This window comes from Myotis yumanensis, unplaced genomic scaffold (genome assembly GCF_028538775.1).
Source record: "Myotis yumanensis isolate MYYU_CA2020_CCGP unplaced genomic scaffold, mMyoYum1.0.hap1 SCAF_4, whole genome shotgun sequence".
NCBI lineage: Eukaryota > Metazoa > Chordata > Mammalia > Chiroptera > Vespertilionidae > Myotis > Myotis yumanensis.
In genome coordinates, this window is record NW_027223755.1 from 93138227 (window position 1) to 93161521 (window position 23295).

General features: G+C 54.5%; 1 protein-coding gene across 3 annotated transcripts in view; it reads right to left on the reverse strand.

Annotated features, from left to right (window-relative positions):
* Positions 1-6953: 6953 nt before the first annotated feature.
* Positions 6954-23295, reverse strand: part of CLEC16A (C-type lectin domain containing 16A) — a 227042-nt gene continuing 210700 nt past the window's right edge. For 2 of the 3 annotated variants that reach the window (XM_070412976.1, XM_070412975.1), the window contains exons 22-23: positions 20734-20895; positions 6954-10181 (exon numbers count right to left, since the gene is read on the reverse strand). In XM_070412976.1, coding sequence (XP_070269077.1) covers positions 9826-10181; positions 20734-20895 — 518 coding nt within the window. In that variant the 3' untranslated portion in view covers positions 6954-9825. Of the gene's footprint in view, positions 10182-13710; positions 13835-20733; positions 20896-23295 lie in introns of all 3 variants that reach the window. The other variant, XM_070412977.1, reaches the window with a different exon arrangement.

Sequence of the window (23295 nt, forward strand, 5' to 3'; positions counted from 1 at the left end):
TCCAGGGCTGGTGGGATCCCCTGCTCTACTCTGTCGTCTTGTGCTGAGATGCGTGGTGCCTCCCTCCGCAGGGAACTGAGTGACTGTGGCAGGCAGAGCCCCCGCACCCCATGCTGGGCCCTGGGGAGGGAGAGCTGACCCGGCTGTACTCAGCCCCCCCGTTACTGCGGCATAAGCTGGACCACCCTCAACGAGGGGACACAGCCCCCAGGCCTCTGGCTGGCTTCTGGAATTCTTGGGTCTGGGACATGTGACACCTCTGGCTTTTCTGCGGGCTCTTTGCAGGCTGGGGCCTGGGGTGGGCACAGTCTCAGGCTTCCCTTACCCTGCACGTGGCTCACGCTGCTCACGGGGGAAGCAGGACTCCAGGCTCTGCTGCTCTCAGCGGCACCCCCTCCGTCCACCCTGTGCTTCCAAAGCCCCACACCCACCCTCTCTTCCTGGGCTGAGTCAGGGCTCCACATTCACCTGGTAATGATACATCTCATCTCTTCTTTTATGATTTTTTTTTTAGGTTCTACATATAAGTGAGATCATACAGTATTTGTCTTTCCCTGTCTGGCTTATTTGACTCAGCACAATGCCCTCCAGGTTTATTCCCGTTGTTGCAAGTGGCAGGAAGGTCTTCTTTTTACGGCTGAATAACAACCCATTATGTGTGAAGGTGTGTGAACTTCCATTTACCAGGAGGGGAAACTGAGGCTCAGAGATGGGAAGGCGCTTGCTATTGGGCACACAGAAAGTAGGTTGTGGAGTCATGAGTTGAGCCTGTGTCTGTCTGGCCCTAAGGGCTCTGTGTGTGCCCATGTGCACATATGTGTCCGTGTACACACCAGGTCTTTCCCCATCACCTGTTGAAGGGCTTCTGGGTTGATTTTGTACATTATTGTGAACAATGCTGCAATGAACACAGGGATGTCTTTTTGAATGAGCGTCTTGGGTTTCTTCGGATGAATGTCCAGAAATGGAACTGCTGGATCACCTGGCAGTTCTAGTTTTAATTTTAGGAGGAACCTCCATACTGTTTTCTGTAGTGGCTGCACCATTTACCTTCCCATCAACAGTGCACAAGGGTTCCAAGGGTTCCATTCTCTCCACATCCTCACCAACACTTGCTGTTTGTTGTCTTTCTGATAATAACCATTCTAATAGGTGCGAGGTGACATTTCATTGTGACTAATACTTGGAAAAGCTAATTTTAATTGCAAAGGACATGTCACAATGCTTGCCACACGTGTTTCACCAAACACAAGCCTGGTTTGCCACAAACAGCAGGTAACAAACAAGTGCCATGAAGATAAAATCAAGCCGTCAGTTCTGGCTCCAGAGGTTGCCTGTTGAAGATAGGGGGCGGGGGGGGGGGGGGGGGGGGGGGGAGGAAGCTGGGGAGGAGGTATTTTTTTCTTTTGCAAAAAGGAAAGATCAGCAAATGCTTAAATGGCATTAAAGGCCAAGCACCCATAGAAACTTCCTCTTTGCCTTCACCTGAAGGATCGACAGGGAATGAAAAAACGGAATCACTTTCCTTCCTGTGACATGAGGTTATCTGAGACCCCCAACCCCACCAGGGCATCTCACTTAGGGGGGCCCAGTGGGGCCATGGAGAGCCATGGGGGATCGTAAGGGAGGTTTGGGTGGAGGGGCCGAGCTCTGCACAGGACAACACTGTCCCCATCCATGACAACACAGCCCGCCCCTGTAACCTGCTCTTCTTGGACATAGTATGAGAAACAGACCTGGGTTTGAATCCTGCCCCAGGACTGGAGCGGGTCTCTGCCTCTTCCTCTGCTCCCTCTGGGGAGCGGAAAGCACTCTGGGAGAGGCCGAGAGGCAGCGAGACGCACGCTGCTCTGGGGAGTGTCAGTGTGGACGCGGATGAGGCACATTTATCCCAGCAGGGCTTCGCCTCTCAGGCCTGCTGGATGGGAATCAGTCTCAGCCTCATTTCCCAGACCTGTGACCTGGAGCAAGTCTTATAGCCCATCTATGCCTCGGTTTTCTCATCTGGAAAAAGGGGAAGTCAGAGCACCCACCTCACAAGGTTATTGCGAGGATGAAGTGAGATGGATGATGACTGTGATTTTAGCACAGGGCCTGATGCAGAGGTGGTGCGTGAAGGCTGGTGATGAGGGTGATAAAGATGACGAGGATGAAGATGATAAAGATGAGGAGGATGACGCTGACAGACACAGAAGACAGCTGTGTGTGCAATAATGCAGGGCAGGGAAGCGTAGACTCAGAATGTGTTTCCCACATGCATTTCCCATGATTACCTTCTCACAACTCAGGGGCACCCAGGGAGGATGTGCGAGTGGCCCCATCGCACATGGAGGGTTATTTAGGGGGCTGCCTCTGTGGAGGCCAGGCGCTCCCGAAGGATGGCTGCCGTCTCTGTAGCCCCTGCCTGGCCTGGAACCACCTTGCACAGAGGCTCCAGTGGCCACTCCCTGGAGTGAGAAGCCAGGTAACGGGTCCATTCACCTCAGGGTGCAAAAGGTCATTGTGTGAGCCAGACACTGCTCCTCTGGGCAGAGTGTGAACGCTTGCCCACCGGCACTTTGGGAAGAAGGTGTTTGAACTTCCATTTACCAGGAGGGAAAACTGAGGCTCAGAGATGGGAAGTCGCTTGCTCTTGGTCACACAGAAAGTAGGTTGTGTTCATCTGGCCCTAAGGGCTCTGTGTGTGCCCGTGTGCACATATGTGCATTGTGGGGATATGTGTATGAATGCACACACACACACAGTGTGCATGTGTGCATACTTACACACGTGCACATGTGTGTTGGAGCCCTCGGGGCAAAGGTGCAGGGCTGGTTAGATTGGGAGCTGGACTTTTGGTAACAGCCTCCTAACCAGCCTCTGGCCTGCACTCTTACCCTCACCCAGAATATTCTCCGAGCAGCAGTCTGGGTGGTCCTGATAAACTATAGGTCATGACACGGCCTCCTCTCCTCAAAGTCCTCCCAGGGCTCCCCACATCCTCACAGAGAGAAGGCCTCCCAGGCCCCCTGGCCTATGCCCTCATCTCTCATCTCATCTCCGCTCGCCTTTCCCAGCTGCTGTCCAGCCACACCAGCCCTCAGTCCCTCCAACGTGCCCTGTTCCCTTTGCATGGGACACCGTTCCCCAGATATCCACAGGGCTCCCTCCCTCACCTCCTTCAATCTTTGCTCGAATGCCCTTTCTAAGCACGACTTTCCATCTCTCCCTTCTTAGAACGGCAGCCCCTTTCTTCTCTTTCTGGGCTCTATGTATATTTTCTGTGCACACAGCACTTTCTAGTCACTAGAGAATTTCTGGATTTGTTTGTTTGTTGCCTGCCTCCCCTGCTGGGAGTTTGGCTCCAGGGGGCACAGAGCTTGGTCTGACTGCTCAGGGCCTGCTTCACGGTAGGTGTTCAGTGTTGAATAATGTGCAAATGATGAGAGAAGTGAGCTCGCTCCCCTGCTTGGGGCCTCACGGGGACCAGCCAGAGGGTGGTGGGCTGTGCAGTCACCTCTTCTCTGAGGCAGATGTCACCACAGGCAGGCAGAGGGTGCAACTCACAAGGTATTTTGACAGTGACTGTCCTGCCCAGGGGGATTGGCAGGAAAGCTCAGTGTCAATAAAGTGCAGGAGATAAGCAGGTTCAAGAGAAGACATGGAGATAGGGTGAGCTCCAAGCAGTTCCTGCGAATTTGCTGGGCAGGGAGGTGTGGGCGGGTGCCCTGACGGGGAAGCTGGCGTTGGCGAGGAGCCTGCCTGCGTGAACGAGTAGACGAAATGTGGTCTGGCCTTACACAGGATTGAGATGCTGACACACGCCACCACAGGGATGAACCTTGAAAACTTTATGCGAAGTGAAGTGAGTCAGTCACAAAGCCACATACTGCATGAGTCCACCTATAGGCAGATCTAAGACAGAAAGATGGGGGTGAGAGGGGGATGGGGGTGAGGGGGGGATGGGAGTGAGTGGGGAAAGGCTGCTTAATGGGCCCGGGATTGCCTCTTGGGGAGACAAAGATACCCTGTAGATAGATACAACATGATGAATGAACCCAAAGAAACTTTAAAATAGTTAACTTTGTTATGTGAATTTTACCCCAATTGATAAAAATAATAAAAAGCTGACGGCAGAGCTGCCTCCTCTGTAGCAGGTTCCTCCCACTGGCGGTCCTGGGGTGACCTGACGGGGTGCAAGGACACAGACTGGAATACTGAGTCCCAGAGTGAGCTGCTACTGCTCTCTGCCCAGCCCCCTGACCTCAGCGGAGAGAAAGCCTGGGTGGGTGCTAACACAGGCTGGTCTCTCTTTGAACAGGGAGAGAGCAGGCCTTGGCCCAGAGCCCATGCAGGTGATGAGATTTGCTTTTATTGTATTTACTTTCATGGTAACTTTAATTTCTGGCAAGTAGGGAGGGTTGAATCACTGGTGACCTCTCCTTTACAAAGACAGGTCCACATCCGGCCCTCAGTACCTGGGAGCAGGGTCTTTGCGGATGTGGTGAAGTGAAGGATCTCGAGATGAGGCCCTACTGGATCAGAGGGGTCCTAATGCAGTGGCCGGCGTCCTTGTGAGGGACAGGAAGTTTGGCACAGAGGGAAGAAGGCCGCGGAAGACAGAGGCAGAGATCGGAGTGGTGCAGCCACAAGCCCAGGAAAGCCAGGAGAGGCAGGGAACAGTCCTGCTGGGAGCCCAGAGGGAACCAGGAATCACCCACCGGACCCCTGGGTTTCAGACCTCTGGTCCCCAGAACTGAGAGAGTATAACCTCCTGTGTCCGAGCCCCACAGCCTGTGCTGCTTTGTGATGGCGGCACAGCAAGCGCCACCGGCTTTCAGTTTCCAGAGGGAAAATCTCCCTTTTAGATGCAATTGGTCCTCGAACAACACGGGTTCAAACTGCGCACGTCCAATTACACAAGGATTTTAGGAAAGAAACACCGTAAATGTACAGGGTGGGGCAAGGGTAGGCTTACAGTTATGAGTAAGTGGAACACAGAGCTTATCCTTGTATTATTATTTCTTAATTATTGTGTTGTTTTCCACAGAACTGTAGACCTACTTTTGCCCTCTCCTGTATTTTCTCTGATTTTCTTAATAACATTTCCCCTCTAGTTTATTTACTGCAAGCCTACCGCATGTAATACATACACATACAAACTTCGTGTTCATCAGCTGTCGGTCACATTTTTGGGGAGTCAAAGTTATACTCGGGTTTTCAACTCTCTGGGGATCAGGGCACCCAGACCCACTGCTCTTCCAGGGTCACCTGCACCCTGAATGTGTAAGGCAGTCAGGAGTCGAGGAACTGACCGTCCAGGGGTTGAGGGCCTGTGTGTGCAGGTGGCACATCCAACTGTCCGGAGGGAAATCAGGCTGAGCTGGGGCGTGTGGCCCAGGAGGAAGATGGTGGAGGGCCTGTGGCCTGTGGCAGGCAGGGTGGCCCCACACTGTCCCCGTCCAGACACTTGAGCACATTTGCAGGAAAGCCCGAGTGTTCCCGGCCAGTGATTCAGACCTGCCTTCCTTTGGGGAAAAGCACTTTAGACAGGGAGGTTTCTTCCCACAGCCCTGAAGTGCGGGGAGGAGAGGGAAGGGGGTTCCCAGCAGATGGCCAGTGGGAAAGCCATCTGCCCCGTGCAGGACTCGGGGTCACTTGCAGGCGGGACGCTGCCCACCCTCACCTGCCTCCCACCTCCGGGTGCCATCGGAGGATGCTGGCACCTCCTCCAGGACAGAACCCCAAACTCTTGCCAGTCACTGGATGGGTCCCTGAGGAAACCCTGGGCTGCTTCCAGCCGGAGGGAGGACACTCACGCTCTGGACGCCCCTGAAGAAAAGCCAGCGTTTCCCAAGAGCTGGAGGCAGAAGAGGAAAAGCCAGCGCTCCAGGCACCAGCTCAGGGTCTCACCGCCCAGGTCTGGGAGCGCATGGTTCTGACACCAATTCCATCTCACCTCCTTCTTCCTGCAAACAGCCCGGCACACGCGGCCCAGCAGCCCCTCACCCCTGGGGCTGTCTCCTCACAGCTGCTGCCCCTGGCCCCGCTGCCCCGGGCCTGCCTTCCACCTTCACGGTACCCTTCCAGGAAGATCTGTTTTCTACACTAAAGCCACCGGGATGCATGAGTGCTATGTCCCCGCCAGGCATGGCTGCTGCTGGGACGTGCAAGGCTGCAGCCAGACCGGCACAGCACTGGGTCCCGAGCAGGCCCCGGTGCAGAGCAGAATCCAACCTCAACCCGGGGACTCCAGCACCTTTGAGGCTCTGGGCTGGGAGGGGAAGGGACCCTGCGGGGGGCAAGTGGGAGACCGAACATCCAGGGCACCTGCCCTCTGCAGCAGCCTCTACCTTCCGGAGGCATCGCTCAGCCTGTGGTATGAGGTGGGTAGGTGGGTGGCGCCCCATTCACTTTGGACACAATTCAGGGTGTACCTCAAGGCCCAGAAGGTCCGGCAAGGTTTAAGCTGGAGCGTCAGGAATTGCCGTGAGAACCCATTTCCAGAAAGTTCCAGAGCTCACGCTGGTGCATGTCTTGGCGCTGGCAGGAGCCCGCCCCAGCACGAACTTCCCGATGCCTGGCCCTGCTGCTTCCCCCGCCCAGCAGCACGTGGAAGCCACACGCAGAGGTTCCCTGCACCTGCCCAGGGAGGCAGGGCTGTTAACTGCCTTCCCACAGACGCACCACCTGAAGCGCGATGGCCCGCAGGTGAGGGACGCAGAGCATGGACCAGGCTCACTGCACCTGGCGGGGGTAGGGATGGGGGTAAGGGGAGGGGGGGGGGAAGGGAGAGGTACTTTCTGGATGGAACCTGATGCACCTGCGTTTCCCCAGCTCTGGGCAGGAACAGCCCTGCCTCCCTTTTAGGAACGGGAACACTGACAGCTGTGACAGACCGAGGGTCAGACAGCAGAGACCCTGCCCTTTGCCTGCACGGCCGCCCTGCCACAGCACACGAAGCAGCCGTCACATTCTGGTAGCTCTTTCGAGTTTATTGCCAAGTAACAATTTACAAGGAAGTTCCAGTTTTCATTTCCACCCTGGTGTGCAGTGCTCACGAAGCATGAGTCACCCTGGTGAGCAGGTACTTCCCTGGAACGGTCCCTCAGCCCAGAAGCGTGAGGTTTCCTAACCCTGCTCCTCCTCGGGACAAACTTATTTACATATTTGCAGTTCGGAGGAACATTAGGAACCCTCACAGTTTATGCCCAGTGTCAACATGACTACACGAGATAGTTCTCACTTATTGCATCTAGAAAAGATGAGAATCAGTTCACCCAGTGCCTTTCCAAACAGTGCACCTCGGGACCTTGGAGACCTCCCGTGTCTGTGAAGGGTGCGTTTCTTCGGTGCTTGGGTGGGAAGCTGCCTCCTGCAGAGCACAGAGCAGGGCAGGCCTGGCAGAGGGGGAGAAGGCCTGCTGGGGCGGGAGGACCCTCCTGCCCACCCCTCCCTGGGAGGTGGCATTTGCCCCACCTTCTCACTGTGGCTTTACTCCTCCCTGGGGAGCTCCTTGAACTCGCCCCACCTGGCCTTTGGGGAGAGGCGCCCTCACTCCCTCACGCCAGAAAGGACACTGCTTCTCCACGGCAACTTTCAAAGCTGAGGTTTGGGGGCTCATGTGGCCAACCCCAGCCCCTCCTGCAGGAATGTGGAGGTGGGGCTGGCGGGCTGGCTGAGGCTGACATCAGAGATGAGTTTAAGGGCCCATGGGTCAGAGGGTCCCTCCTGCTCTGGGCTCTCCAAGAATTCCTTGCTTAACTGTCTCTGCCTCACCTGAGACCCAGGGCTCTGTGTGGACTGGCCAGCCTGGGAGTGCCCCGCTGTGAAGTTTGTGGGGTTCTCCACTGCTGCTAAGACAGCCAAGACCTGGTGAGACGAGACCTTCATCAGAGCCAAGACCCTGCCTGCCTCCTCTGGACCCCAGACCTGCCAGCACAAGGACATATGTCCTCCTCAGCATCAAGGTGTCAGGTGAAAGCAGTCCCCACCCACACACCTAAAGGTGAGCTACCGGCTGGCTGGGGGTATCTGCACCTTTCACTCAACAGTCCATGGAGGCTATGTCCGGCTCCCCAAGCCTGGGCAGTGCTGCCACAGGCCCCTGGGCGTGCTGTCCCCCTGCCGAGACCTTCTCCGTCAGTGCCGGAGGCCACGAAGCCACCAGGTACCACTGGATTCCGGACGGCAGGCGGTGGTCCCGGGGAGGGCCTGGCTCCACCTGGGAAGTCACTTGGCTTCAGTTCTGCTGCCCGAGTCATTGGAAAACCAGAAGCGCATGGCCCTGGGACGGGCTGTTTTACGTGCAAGCAGATCACGCAGGACCCGTGCTGGCTGCTGGAGAAGGGGGTACCACCGGCCCTCCTCCCCACGAACTGTCCTCCTCTCCCTTCCCACCTGGCTCTGCGGGTGGCCGTGGCTTGTTCCTCTTGCTGGGGCCCTGAACTTCAGCCTAAATGAGTCTTTTCTTTGTTGAAGATTGGTGGGCACAGCTGCCCGGAGGGCTTCTGACTGGCACCACTCCCGTCCCCCGCAGGAACTGTCTCCTCCAGGCCCTGCTGTGGCGGCTGGATTGAGGGAGGCGGAGAGGTGGGTGGTGAGCAGGCGGAGCGTCTGGAGGCCACCCGGGTGGACACTGGTAGGCAAGCTGCGGAAGGTCTCAGCACGGCAGAGGGGGGAGGGTCGCTTGGCTGTGCCAAGCAGGAAGGAACCTTGGCTGCTTTACTGGATCCGGGGAGAACTGGCCCATGCACCCCGGGCCCACAGGGAGGGGGTTCATTCAACACACAAGCTGTGTCTTGGCGGTGGCAGGAGAGGAAGAGTGCACAGGGTCGAGCAGGCGATGCAGATGCTGCTGCCACGCCTTTGCTCTCATCACAGCCACTGGGGGCTTCACGGTCCCCAGTGGTTCTTTCTTAGGCAAACAGAGATGGGACAACTGAGGGGGATGCTGGGTAACCGTCCTGCTTGCTTTTGGGCCAGAGACCAGGAACGGGTGCTGAACCAGGAGCTGACTGCAGTTTCATGAAGAGACTTCAGGTAACGTGAGGCCCCTGGGCTGCTGGCAGGGAAACCCCCACCCTCTCTGCTCCCTGTGTACCTGAGAATACACGTATCTCCCTTATTTTGTTTAAAAAATATTCTAAACTTTCCAGGAAGGTACTTATCATCCCACAGGCCTGCAGAATTAGTGAGTAATAAAGAATCACTTAAGTAAATAAGAATCACTTAAGAAAACGGAGAACGCCAGACTGAGAACTCTAAACCAAAACACTGGGAAGTTCAGGGGAAAACGAAAATGAAAACTTAACAGTAATCTTACACTTTTTACATGACATTACACCTTAGCATTGAGGATTTTTTTGGACTTTTCAACAAAATAGGTGCTTTTAAAATAAATGCTTTCCACCTGCTGCCAAAAGTGGAAATAAATACCCAAAGGAGATGTTTATCGAAGTTCGCTTTCCTGCAAATTTCTGCCTATGGTGACCTCGTCCGCTTCTTCCATGCACACTGGGATGCACGGAGGAGCTGTGAGCTGGGCAGGGCCGGCTGACGGAGCGGTGGTGGTGGGTCCTGCCACCCAGGCTTGGGGGCGCGCAGACCAGGAACCCAACCACTTCCCGAGGCGCCACCTCAGTCCTCTGGGTTTGCTAGGGTGTCTCCATGGGTCCCAGCTGCTCTCGAAGAAGTGGAAAGTGAAAGAGGAATTCAAATGGAGTGAAGGAGCACATGGGGGTGGTGAAGATGGTCACAGCGATGCTCTCAATGTGTCTTTGGAGTCAGTGGCCTGGGTCCCTACCAGCGGAGCCACACCCACAGAGGGAGGCTGCGTGGCTCGGACTAGTGCTCAGTGGGGCCCGCTGGCTCTGGATGTGCAATCTCCTTGCCTGGGGTCACTGTGCTCTCGGCGGCTAGTGGGGGTGGCGGGGGGATGCCTGCGAGGGTATGGAGGCTGTGGGGATCCACAGGTGGGACGAGGGTCAGCGACTCCACGCTCAGTGCATCGGCCGTGTCCTCGCAGAGCAGGGAAATGGTGGGCTGCTGGGTCGGGGTGAGGCTGGGGGACAGGCTGACCGTCTCCATGTCCACGCTCTTTGCCAGGCTCTTGCAGGGCCTGGCATCTGCTTCCATTTCGCTGACGATCACCAACTGGTCGGGAAGGTTAGGCTGAGGCTGTTCCATAGTCACGGCGTCATCTGGGTGGGGGGAAACACAGGGACACTTAGCTCTGAGACTTCTGCTCTGCGGGCACCCTCTGCCCCGTCCTGAACAAAGGCCCAGGGGGATCTGGGTGGGAGATGGTGGTGTGGAGGGAACAGCTTGCTCCAGTGCTCCTTCTGGGGGCACAGAAGCTGGTGAAACCAGTCTGACCTAGGCCTGGGGGAATCTGTCAGGGCCCAGGGCTACCCTCACTTTCGATGCAAAGGAAAAGTGAGGGGCTTGTGCAAAAATCCTGGGGTGGATTATGAAAGCCCAGTTCCTGGGTGCCCAGGGAAGGGCCCAGGGGGCTGTATGGATACACCAGGCCTGACCCACCTGCCTGATGATAAACACGCGTGGAGGGAGGAAATGGGCTTGGGGGTGCTTATCACTTCGTGCTATTTCCAGAGTCTAATTTGGTGACATTTACCAAAAAGGGAACTCACTGTGATATATATATATATATATTAATAAAAAAGACAGAGGAGGGAATTCTACAGAACTTTTCAACTTGCAAAGCTGGGACTGCTGTCTCCTGTTCCTTCTTGAAGTGCTGAGTTAGCACTCACAAAGGGACTGTGATCGCCCCGGCCATTCTGGTCCCCACAGGGGGAAACCAAGTCAGAAGGAAGGGGAGGCTCTGCCCCATACAGTTATTCTCAGAGCGGCAATTTCTTTTTTGGGTGCTTTTCAAAACCCTTGATTAGGTTACAGACAGATGGCCTCATTTGCTTTCCAATGACGGACCTGCCTGGACAGACACGCCGGTTGTGACTGGAGGGCACTGTGGAAAACATCTTCTAGGATGTCACATGCCCGTAATTTGAAAGCCTTGATAAGAAGGCTGTGGGCATCTCACTTGGAAAGCAAATCGCTATTCGTATGGACCATGGGGTTGAGGAGCCATCGGCTGGAGGTGCTGGCGACACTGTGGGCCATGAGTCTGGGTCTTGGGAACGGTGGTAGACATTCTTTTTGTCCAATGCGATTCTAGTTTTTTTTTTTTTTTATAAGTTAAGCCAAAACAAAATAGAATTTGCCAACAGTGAGCAACAGAATGAAAAAACCAAGAGCAAAATAAAACCAAAGGGCACACAGCATGGATAAAGGAGAGAGAGGATGAGGATCCCCATTGTGGAGAGAAAGTGCAAGCAACAGATTGAGCCCCCAAAGTGCATGGCAGGGTTTCTTCCCAGGAGACTCTCAGGTGAGATGAGCACTACAAGGTCCCAGTTAATTTCTTTATAGCCACCCCCCCCCCCTTTTTTTTAAGTGAAATAAGGTCAGAGAAAACCACTGTGTGGGCCTTTGGGCCTGTCCTCACCTCACTCCTGGAGGGTGGCACCGTGGGCATTAGTGGAAAAAGTGACTCAAGCAGGGTGACCTGAGACAGAATGGTGAACACCCCACACGCATTCTGGTTTCTCCGAATTTCTGTCTTGGCTTCATTCAGTTAAGAACAGCTGTGGTGATGGGCTGACCCAGCACGACCTGCCTGTCATTCACCAGGATGTGTGGCTGAGAGGGGGCTCACCTGCCCCGCGGCCGCACTTCGCTTCACACGAGTGGGTGCATGTCCGTGAGCCTTGTGCATGTGGGTACACATGCAAGTCGAGCTGCTGACAGGACAGTTGAGAAATGACTAATTCTCCAAATGGCACTTCTGTGCCATCTGGAGACAGAGCTGCAAAGCACTTCCTTCACATTTTTCTCAAAAAGTCTATGTAAGAGTTCCCTCTGCCCGTCCACATTTGCAGGCAGATATTCAAAAAAGCTGGCAAACCTCTCTCCCTGATCCCTGACGGGGTTTTTGGTGATGAGAAAAATCAAGGATGCGGGAAAGTTGCCATCAGATATGTTGGAAAACAAACACACCGACAAAGAACACCCTATGCACAACACTGTCACTTCTTTAGGAAAAGAACCAACACTTAAAAAGAGATGGGGTTTTCCCCATAAAAATAGCCAGTTTTTTTTGTTTTGTTGTTGTTTTTTTAAGATCTGAAACATGTCTTCATTACATTATTAAATTATTCAGGGTTCACCTGAATAACCCAGAATAAACTCCTCCCCTCAGGATCCTTAACTTAACCACACTTTTTGCCCTATATGGTAATATTTACAGGTTCCAGGGATTAGAACATGGCTGTGTATTTTAGGGGCCACCATTCAATCTATATTGTGATCCTAACAAGAGATTTCAGTTCTTTGGAGCTACAGTTCCTCATCAGTAAGATGAAGACAATGGCCCTTCATTGTCATGGCTGTTTAAATATATTTTCCATGTAAAACATGCCTCCTCTTACCCGTCACCCACAGCACTGTCTTATTTTATTTATTCTTTCCTTATTATTATTGTTAAACTAAGAACTGCTTCTTAAATGTGACCTTCACACTTATCCACTGGGGAGGGGGCTTTGCAGGTTTCACCAGGGGAAAACAGCCCAGCGAGGACATGTTTTCTGGTCAAGGGCTGAGCTGCAAAGGTTACTGCAGTTGGGGTTTATGAGGTCTAAGGCCACAAGTTGGGTCCTGGACCAGGAAGTGAGGGATTTGGAGGACACTCTGGCTTCCTCGCCAGGGGCAGGGGAGACGACGGGAGGCCGGAGTGGGAAATCCCGGATGTCCAGGCTTCCATGAGTGATGCTCGGCCTCGCCGTGGCTCTGTCCCAACCTGACCATCACGTCCCTGGCCGGCACCCTCAGAAGCTGTCTTTGGCTTTGGGGCAGGGGCTTGGCTGACCCTTGCTGAGTGAGTTACAGTTTCCAGTAAAAACCTGGGTTTGATGTGCTCGTCTGGAATAGGTAGGCCTGAGTGAGGTGGGGGAGAAAAGAGCAGCACAGCAAGTCAGAGGGCAAAGCTCAGAGGAAACAGCTTTTAAACACAAAAGAAGGCAGGAGGCTCCTGACTGGCAAGCACAGCTGCCAAGTGGGAGGGCGCATGTGGGAAACCCTGAGGCAGCACCGAGGGAGAAGGCAGTGCTGGCACCCTCGCCGCTATCCAGAGCGTAATTGTAAGAGAAGGACGATGGAGTGAGAGCCATTGGTGTGTCTGTAACTTTCGGCCTTTGGCTGGAATGTGACAGAATCTATCACTTAGCTTTGAGCAAGACCAGGATAAAAAGAAAAGAAACGAAAAGAAAAAGCTGACTTCTTGCTTGCTTATTGCAAAATCTACCACCCAACCCCGTGGCCTACACTGGGCTGTCCTGTGAAGGCGCGGGTCTGTGCTGAGCCTGGCCGGGCCTGGCGGTGTTGCCCAGAAGGGCAGTGTTTCCAGGCTGTGGGGTCTGGCATGGAAGGGGAAAGAGCCAGGGGATTTGATCCTCAGGTGAGATGAGGCCACAAAAGGAGGGAGCTCTATTCCAGGGAAGGTGAGGAAATGCCCACCCTGAGGGTGCTCTCAGGCCAAGACTTGGTGTCCTGGGAGCCCAGCCTGGCCCGCTTGCCGAGCAGAGCCCACTGACTGCAAATGCGGCGGGCGAGGGGCGTCGTGGGCCGCGGAGGCTAACGGAGGAGACCTGCCTGCATGGACTGTGCCAGAGTTGCCGTGACAGTTGCCGTTCGAAGCACTAAACCCAGTGGCCGCCGTGACTGTCGGCCTCCGACAGGCTGAACACTCGCCGGCGTCCTTTCCTGCCACTCCTGACTAGAGGGAAACACAGCAACAGATCATTGAAAGCCTTTAACAACAGGACAGAAAGGTGACATGGAGAGGGGCACAGAGCAGAGACGAACACTGAGCATCGACGAGTGTGCAAGGGGCCGGGCAGTGCCCAGGGAATGCTGTGACAGCAGGGGCGTGGGGCGCAGCCCCCCATGCAAGTAAGACATCTCCCACGCTGTCCCTCCAGGACGAGATGGTGTCGGGGCTCAATCGGGGTAAGGACAGCAAAGGCTGGGTCCTGTTGGAATGGAGAGAGTGGGGCCATCAGCATCATCTGGTCTTGGTGAGAGACCAGAGGCCCGTAGTTTCGATGCAAACCAGCAGGTAAGAGGTGAACCCTGCATCCGAGGGAGGCTCTGAGGAGGGAAGGCTGTGTGGTTGGAGGATCGGAGCCAAACCAGCTGGTGCAACAAGCAGATTTCTGACCCAACGATGAGGCCGACGGCCCTCGGTGTCAGCACCCGAGAACCGAGAGCGCAGCTCTGTGAGTTCTGGGAAGGCCTCGGGGCAAGGCGCTCTGAGACATCCTCCCCAGCCATGGGTGACACTCTCCAGGCGACGCTCTAGTGACGAACCTTTGAAAACCAAGACTGAACCATAGCAGGAAGATCTGAGACCTGGTGCCGGGAGGCCAGAGGGTTGGTTCTAACCGGCTGAAACAAAAATGTTAGGAGCATCTCACTGGGAAGGAAGGAACCGTCATCTGAGACAAACTCGGGATTACAGCAAAGCTTAAAATCAAGGCCACAGAACACAAGGCAAAGGTACCTAATGCCACTAAAATATAAGCTTAAAAATGGTTAAAATAGTACATTTTAAGTTATTTATATTTTATCCCAATTTTTACAAAATGCCGTGGAGAAAACTGGGGAGAAAAGCAATACCTTTGACTCAGGTTTCTGTCCTTAAAAGTCCTGCCCGACTGTGGTAACTGAGTTCAGTGACATGCAGGTCAGTCTTGGGCTGTCTGGCTCTAAGTTGGTCCAAATGGGACTATGTCCTGGGGTGAAGGTCGTATGTTCAAACAATCACCCTAGGGAGAGGTGAGGACGGGGAGGGAGGCCCGGCAGAGCAGTACCCTGCCCCTGTCAAGCTCCAGACAGGAACTAAATCGTCCTTCTTTCTGTAAACCTTGGGGAAGCGTCACAGTGGCCACAACTCATAATTCTGTGGCCCTTAAGAATGGACATCAGAAAGAGCAGGCTGGCCCAGCCGGTGTGGCTCAGTGGTTGAGCATAGACCTAGGAACCAGGAGGTCATGGTTCAATTCCTGGTCAGGGCACATGCCTAGGTTGCCGGCTCGATCCCCAGTGGGGCGTGTGCAGGAGGCAGCCAATCAGTAATTCTCTCTCATCATTAATGTTCCTATCTCTCTCTCCATCTCTCTTCCTCTCTGATATAAATAAAAAAATACATATTTTTAAAAAAGAAAAGAGCAGGTTGGCCTTAACTCTAACTTAATTTTTTTAAACAAATGATTTTCCTTCCTCTTCAAAGTAGCTCACCCAGAACACGTGTGAAAGATTATGTGTGCATTTGTGTGTATGTGTGTACATGTGTAGTGTAACTATCATCATGTGTATGTACAGGCGTAACTCAGCAAATATTTCTTTTTAAAAAATATATATTTTTATTGATTTCAGAAAGGAAGGGAGAGGGAGAGAGAGATAGAAACATCATTGATGAGAGAATCATTGATTGGCTGCCTCCTGCACACCCCTCACTGGGGATCAAGCCAGCAACCCAGCCATGTGCCCCAACCAGGAATCAAACGGTGACTTCCTGGTTCATAGGTCGACGCTCAACCACTGAGCCATGCCACCAGGCTCAGCAAATATTTCTAAAGAATTCCTACTGGTCTTACATTTGGTTCCAAAATTGGGTCTATTTTCTCTTTCCCGCCATAGGTTCTCTGCAATTTCAGCTTCTCAAAACCATAAATGTTTAAGGAAAAAATGTGCTGACTCCAACCCTGTAATTTTCTCACTGGGGAAGGAGCTGAGGCCTATTAGGCCAGCTCTTGGGGACGAGTGGGCGACAAGAGGCCGGGTTCCTGGACAGGGCGCCAGCTCTCCCCAGAAAGACTTGAAGATCTCTCTCCCCAGAAAGACTTGAAGATCTCAAAGCACTTTAAAAGACAGTGGAACAGGTCAACTCCTGTATCGGGTGGTAAAACCAGACAGGAAAGTCCCCTCTGCACACCCTTTCCCCCCTCCCACCCTTGCACACCTTTAACAGGCACATAACTGAAGGTGAAAATAAAATCCCTCGCCCCAACTCTTTCTGGTTGGTTACTTTGGTTACCAGGGAATTCAGCTTTGATTGTGCCTTGGGTCTGGAGTATGTCTTGGCCCTGATTTGAGGGTCAGTACTTGCTAAAGAGCCACTCACACCCATCCAGTATCTGGTGTGCAATGGCGAATCAGAAGCTGGTGCTTCCAGAACAGTGGGCACCTCTGGGCAACTGGCAACCGGTGACCTCTCTGGGTGGGGTCCCTTCCCCTTGGGAGGAGCCCTCTGCAGTGCTGGGCCACAGGCTTCAGCCCTGATGGGCATGGGGACTGTTTCTCAAAACCAGGCCGCCCCAGTCTGTGTTTAGGAGGGCAGAATTTACAGGCAGATCCCAGGGAGACGGGGAAGGAAGTAACCTGTCTCCTGCCAGATTCTGGGCTCTTTTTGTGTGAGGCCCAAGGCCCCTTTCCTCATGGAGCCCTGGCCTGGTGAACCCCTCACCCTTTGGCCTTCAGCTCCAGGGCGGCCTCCTCCAGGAGCCTCCGGCCCTCCTGCAGCTGCTCAGCTGTCCGAGCTCCCTGCACGTTTCCTTTGTCATAGTTTGTAACTGGACACTTATCTGTGTGGTCGTCTGATGGACCATGGGCTTCCCAGCTAGCCTGTGCATGCCACCCTTTATTATCCTGTATCCCTAGTGCCTGCATGTGGGAGGGACTCAACAAATCTGTTTGTTTAGAGAAAGTTAGTATAGTGGAGGCTGAGGCAGAAAAGATGCAGAGGGATAAGCCACTAAGAGGCTGAGGGGCAGGGTGGGGTGGCCTGTAGAGGGCCCTACTGTGGTCAGGGTTGACAGCCACAGAACTTGAGTGCTGGTACTGAAGGCCCCGGGGAAGCTGAGAAAACCTGCATTTGGGATAAACCTGTTCTCTTTCAAACTCAGACAGGAAATTTAAGGTCCTCTGGCCTGGACACAGGGCAGAGGCAGAAACACAACTGGGTATCAGAATGGTTTCATGCCCTCCTTTAAGGACGAAGCCATTTGGGCTGACAGAGATGTGGCTGTCTGGGCTCCACTTTGCTGCTGATTTTGGGGGATCACCAGGCTTTCCCCAACAGGGGTCGCATAGCCCAGCCTCTGCTGACTGGGGTGCAGTTTCCTGGGTCTCTGTGGACGGGCTCTGTGCTTACTAGAAGGAGAGCTGTGTGCACCTCATGGGCTGTCCCCAACCAGGACCCAAACCTGGGTCCGGAGTCTCTGCAACACCCTTGGAGGTACCCGAGACCGACCGAGGAACCCCTGATTCTGCTTGGCTGTGTTAGAAGGTAGAGCATGAGTTGGGAGTTGCCAAGGCGAGGGCTCCCCCTTACTAGCAGCAGCGTCTTGACCAAGCTGCATGGCCTTTCTGAGCCCCCGTGTTTTCAACTGTACAATGGGAGGCGGGATTCGATGCGGAGGTGTCTGTGAAGCACTTCCGAGCAAGTGCCAGCCGCGTGGGGCCGCTGTGGACACCATGCAGCAACGTACACAGAGAAGGCTGGGCGGTAGGTGCTGCGCCATGTCGGCGGCTCAGATGGTGTGAGGCTCACCCCTGGCTTGATGGGTCTCCTTATACAACTCCAGGTTTCAAAACCACGGAGCAGAGACACGGAAAGCTGGGCCTGTCTTGTCCCCTGGTGGCCGGCATCTCTCGTGTGCTTCCCCAACCAAACACCTGACTGAGCAAGACACGGCTTCAGGAGCAGAGGAGCCACTGGAGTTGCTGATTCGGCTGCAGGGGACCTGGCCGCTGCTCTCCTCACTGGGGACTTCCTGGACTCGGGGGCTCTGGAAACAGGGCCAGGAATGCTTCTGATTCAGCACTGTGCCCTCAAAAGCCACTCTGAGGACTAGTGGCCTCTTGGCTGGGCTGCGGGGAGGCCCTGGCCCACCCCCGCCCGCTGGCCCTCGAACGATGCGGCCTCTGCTAGACTGTGGCCAGGCCCTGTGGGTGAAGAGTCTGCTGAGCAGGCAACACAGGCCAGGCCTAATCAGACGCCTGAACACTGGCCGCCATTCCAGGCTGACGCCAAACCAGGAAACTGGCCAAAGGGCACCCGCCCCACTAGAACCTTCTCCCCTCTTCCGTCCTTGGCTCCCCACCCAGCACGGCTCAGTAAGACATGGTTCGGGAAGGTACCAGGCAGATGCAGGGACCCTCGGGGCAGACCTGGCCCTGTAGGGACATGGGAACCCAGGTGCTGTCCTCTGGATGGACCTGGGAGGCGGTGGGCTGGCCTGGAAGTTGGCATTGCGAGGCAAGGGAATGATGGTCCTCCAGAGACCTGCCACCCTGGGACAGAGCTGATGCCTGTGGCCGGGCAGCTGTGATGGGCAGTTGCTCGAGCACTCTGATGCTCTCTCTTTCCAGGGATCAACAGGTGGGTCCTGGGTTGAGAGTGAAGCACAAGCTGCCAATGGGCCGGCCCCTCACCAGGAGGGGAGCTATTTCAGTGTCTGCAGAGATGTGGAAGGGCAGGCTGGCCTCAGGCTTTCACCGTCAGGCGGCATAACAAATGGGGGCTCGCATGCTGGCCCCGCAGGCCTGCCGAGGATGCCCCCAACGGGAGTGGACACCCAGGAGGGTCTGACCATTAGTTATCAACTGGAAGTGCCTCACTACCCGACAGCCAGGCTAACAGCCCCTGCATTTCTGAGACAAAAAGACATGTTGTTGGCACCGTGCTGGGGATGGTGGGGGTAGGGATGGAGGGGCTGAGGGAGACCAAGGAAAACGAACGTGTGCACCGTGGACCTGAGCCTCGGGGGGAAGGTGCTGAGCCGAAGCCCCAGGGCCTTTCAGGGGAACATCTGCATACATGGCCCGATTTTGATAGTGTGGCTCTTTGCTGGTTTCGGTTTTAGGCAGAGAAGTGTACAGCTCATTTGTTGGCTTAACTGTGGGCTGTGCCTCCTTAAAAATGGAAGAGAGGTGTAGCTACTGATACCAGGATGAGACCTTTCATGCCAAATGTAATGTTAGGCATCATGTGTTTGGGTGCACACAACACGGACAGAAACGTGCACAGGCAGGCAGCACATGGGTGCAACACAAGCACACAGACGCACAACCCTGCACTTCGGCCCCAGAGCCAGCACGAGACCAGGCTTCAGAGGGGCTGAGGGGGCTCTTGGCTTCTAGAGGAAGCTCTGTCTGAATTTCCCTGCTACGAGCCTGGGAATGGCAGCGGCAACTGCTCGGATGTGCAGCCAATCTTAAACGGGCTCAGAAACAGCTCAGAGAGGGCCGTCATCTCCCCAGCTGGGGCACAGAGAGGGGCAGGTGCCGAGCGGAAGAGGGTCTGAGTGAGGTGGCTTGAGGGTGACCTTGCTGCCTGGGCCTCATGAATGTTTTTTTTTTAAATATATTTTTTTATTGAATTCATAGAGGAAGGGAGAGGGAGAGAGAGATAGAAACATCAATGACGAAGGAGATTCTTTGATCAGCTGCCTCTGCACACCCCACAATGGGGATCAAGCCTGCAACCTGCACATGTGTCCTGACTGGGAATCAAACCGTGACCTCCTGGTTCATAGGTTGATGCCTAACCACTGGACTACACCGGCTGGACATAGGCCTCATGAATATTAACGAGATGGAGGTAATGGGTGCTCATGGGAGGAGGGTAGGGGTACAGGTGTTCCTGAGCCACAGGCACAAAGGCCACGCTGGCTTAACCCTTTGCTAGGGAATGCAAAAGCTAAACAGTCCGGAGAGAGGTGTGGGCACCCAAGGAGACCTCTGCCCCTGGAGGGGAGGGAACAGTGGCTCGTGCCCTCACATCGCTTTGTCATGACCCATCAATCTACGGTTTAACAGGAGTTATGTGAGGGGCCCCTGAAGTAGGATGGTGAGGGCTCCAGAAGGGACCTTGCAGGAACAGGCAAGGACACCGAGAGTCCCCAAACGGGGTGTGGAGCACACATACTCTCAAAGCCATCGCTGCCACCCCAGCTCGAGCCCTGTCCTCTGGCTGCATTTTGAGGCCATACTGTTTAGGAAACAAGCCTGGGTTCGTACACAGTGCAGGGAGGCGCTCATGTGTGAGGGCTCAGGGCAGCTGAAAACATGGGCTGGGGGGACACCCACTCACATGTCCCTTCCTGGGCTCCCTGCTCATGAGGTCTGTCCGCGACACTTGTGTAAGTTACAGGAGGCGGGATATGACTAGCACATCCTGACTGACTCTCAAACGGGCAGCAGGTGCACCCATGGTCTCAGATGACTGCACTACACCAAACACTTAAAGAGGAAACAGGTATGTTATAAAGGAAAAACAATTAGTAGGGATGTGGTTCTTTTGCCAGCCCTCCTGTGACACCTACGACTTTGGAAGTGCTGAGGGTAGATTTAGGCTTGGCCTGCCTCTGGTCCTCCCCCTGCAGCTCTGTGGTCAGGGACGGCCTTTCAGTGGACCAGCCTGCAAAGGGAGTACTTCCTACCCTGCAGGGAGCGACATCAGCCAGCCTGGGGGCAGCGCTGTTAGAGAACACGGAACCCTAAGTGACAGTGTCCCAAACAAGGTGGTGAGGAGCTGGGTATCAGTGGTCTTGGCGTCGAGGAATCACAGGCTCCCCAAACACCCCCCCCACTGTGTCACTGGGCCAATACCTGATGGGCTCTGGGCAACAGAGGAGGTGGACGAGGAGCTGGCACCTCCTGAGTCGCAGTGGCTGGTGCTCCCGCTGCCGCTGGGGCTCCCGCTGGCAGATGGCGAGGGCGACGACAGGGATGGTGAGCTGTGCTGGTTTATGCACTGGGCCACGGCAAAGCCTGTAAGACAAGTGGAGGGTGACGTGACCAAGCGGGAGGAAACCAGCCGGCCTGGTGGGAGGGTCCCAACTGTGTGTGGGACCCTCTAGGGCAGTGGTTCTCAACCTTCTGGCCCTTTAAATACAGTTCCTCATGTTGTGACCCAACCATAAAATTATTTTCATTGCTGTTTCATAACTGTAATGTTGCTACTGTTATGAATCGTAATGTAAATATCTGATATGCAGGATGGTCTTAGGCGACTCCTGTGAAAGGGTCGTTCGACCGCCAAAGGGGTTGCGACCCACAGGTTGAGAACCGCTGCTCTAGGGCAAGCCCCCACCTCAAAGGTGGGGCGGGGCCTTCGTGTAAGGCCACGCTAACCAACTCAAACCCAGCTCCTTGAAGGTCCAGGTCAGCTCCCCAGCTAGGGCAGGGTTGTGAGCTGTAACTTGGAGGGCTTGACCTGGTTCAGCAACATGTGTGCTGTGCCCTTGAAGGGACATGCAGCCAGAGAACTTCAGCGGCATCCTGGAGAAGGTCACACAGGGACGTGGGCCTTTGCTAATGCGCCATGCTATCAAAGGCAGGGTACCAGACCCAAACTCTGAAGCCACACTGGATGGGAGGAGAGAGCCCCCAACATGCCCATGCCATAGAAGTGGCTCTGCCCTGGCGGGTCTGGGGATTTGGTGTGGGAGATATGAAAGCCCTGGTGACAAGCCACCAATTACAATCATGCACCGAAAAAGGACGTTTCAGTCAACGATGGTGGTCCCATAAGAGTATAAGGAGCGCCCAGCTGGTGTGGCTCGGTGGTTGAGCGTCGACCGATGAACCAGGAGATCATGGTTTGATTCCCGGTCAGGGCACATTCCTGGGTTGTGGGCTTCATTCCCAGGGTGGGACGTGCAGGAGGCAGTGGATCAATGATTCTCTCTCAACATTGATGTTTCTATCTCTCTTTCCCTTCCTCCCTGAAATATATATATATCCATATATATATATATATATATATATATATATATATATGAAGAGTATAAGGAGCTGAGAAATTCCTGTCACCTACCGACATCATAGCCATCATAGTGCAATGCGTTCATTATGCGCAATTTGTGACGACCCTGGTGTAAACAAGCCTACTGGGCTGCCAGCCGTGTAAACTACGTACAGTACATGACTCGTATTGGTAACAGACAACTATGCTACTGGTTGATGGATTTACTATACTTTTTATCCTTAGAGAGTAGTCTTTCTACTTGTAAGAAGTCTGCAGTAGCCGTGTTGACCTTGCCTCTTGACTGCACCCTCTTCTCATGCTCGATGGAATTTCCTGCTGTTTTGTGCAGTAACACGCTGTACGGGCTTGCAGCCTGGGCGCCACAGGCAGTACCCGACAGCCCAGGTGTGTAGCATGTGCACTCTAGGTGCTCGTCCAGTGATGAAACTGCCTAATGACACATTTCCCAGAACAGACCCATTGTTAGGTGGCGTGTGACTGTACAGTTCACACGGCCCTCAGCAACTCTGGGTTCGGCAATGGGATGACCCATTTCTAGGGCCTGGGGCCTTCCCAGAACAGGGAAGTAGACGAGCCCCATGTTTTGGAGTCTGGGAAAATCCTGCTTCACCACCCAGAAGCCCCAGAACATTTGCCCAGTGTTCCTTCCCAACTGCTAGCTGGGGTGTCTCGCCAACTTCCCATCACCCCGCTGTGGGGGGTGCAATGAGAGAGCGTCATCAAACTCCTGCAGGGGCATGGCGAGTGGCGAGCACAGCGTGCACTTTACGACGAAGGGGGCCCCTTTGCATGAGCCTATCAGGAGCCCCTCCTCCAGAGGATATGTGCTTTTTGTCCTTTATACAGCCTGCTTTTCTAAAGGGCCATAGCTTCTGATTTTATCCACGAAATCCACGAACACTCCCATGGAGCAAAGGCCTCCTCAGTGATCCCAGGCGCCTGGACAGCCCTGCTGGTTCCTGCTTAGCCCTGGGAGCTGGACAGGAACACACACAGGTGACTGTGGGCCCCACTGCTTTCCTCAGTGATTCAGAAGCGGCACTGAGTCGGGGAGGGGAGGGGAGGGGAGGGGCAAGCCCTCCTTCCAGCTGAGAGTGGGATCTGGTCCTCCTGGCCGGTCACATCAAACCTCTCCTTCGCTCCCTGGGTGCACTCACCCGGGCCAGCCCTAGACCTCACTCACTCACCTGCACTGCCTGAGCCTCACATCATCTAGCTCCTGCGGACACTTCTTCCAGAAGGTTCTCCAGGCCCTGACCTCATCTTTCTCAGAACTCAGGAAGGTAGCAGGGTACTGAGCAGGGGTCAACGAACTACGGCCCGGTGACTGGTAAGTAAAGTTTTATTGGCACAGCCATAATCCTTTGCTTACATATTGTCTGTGGCTGCTTTTGAGCGAT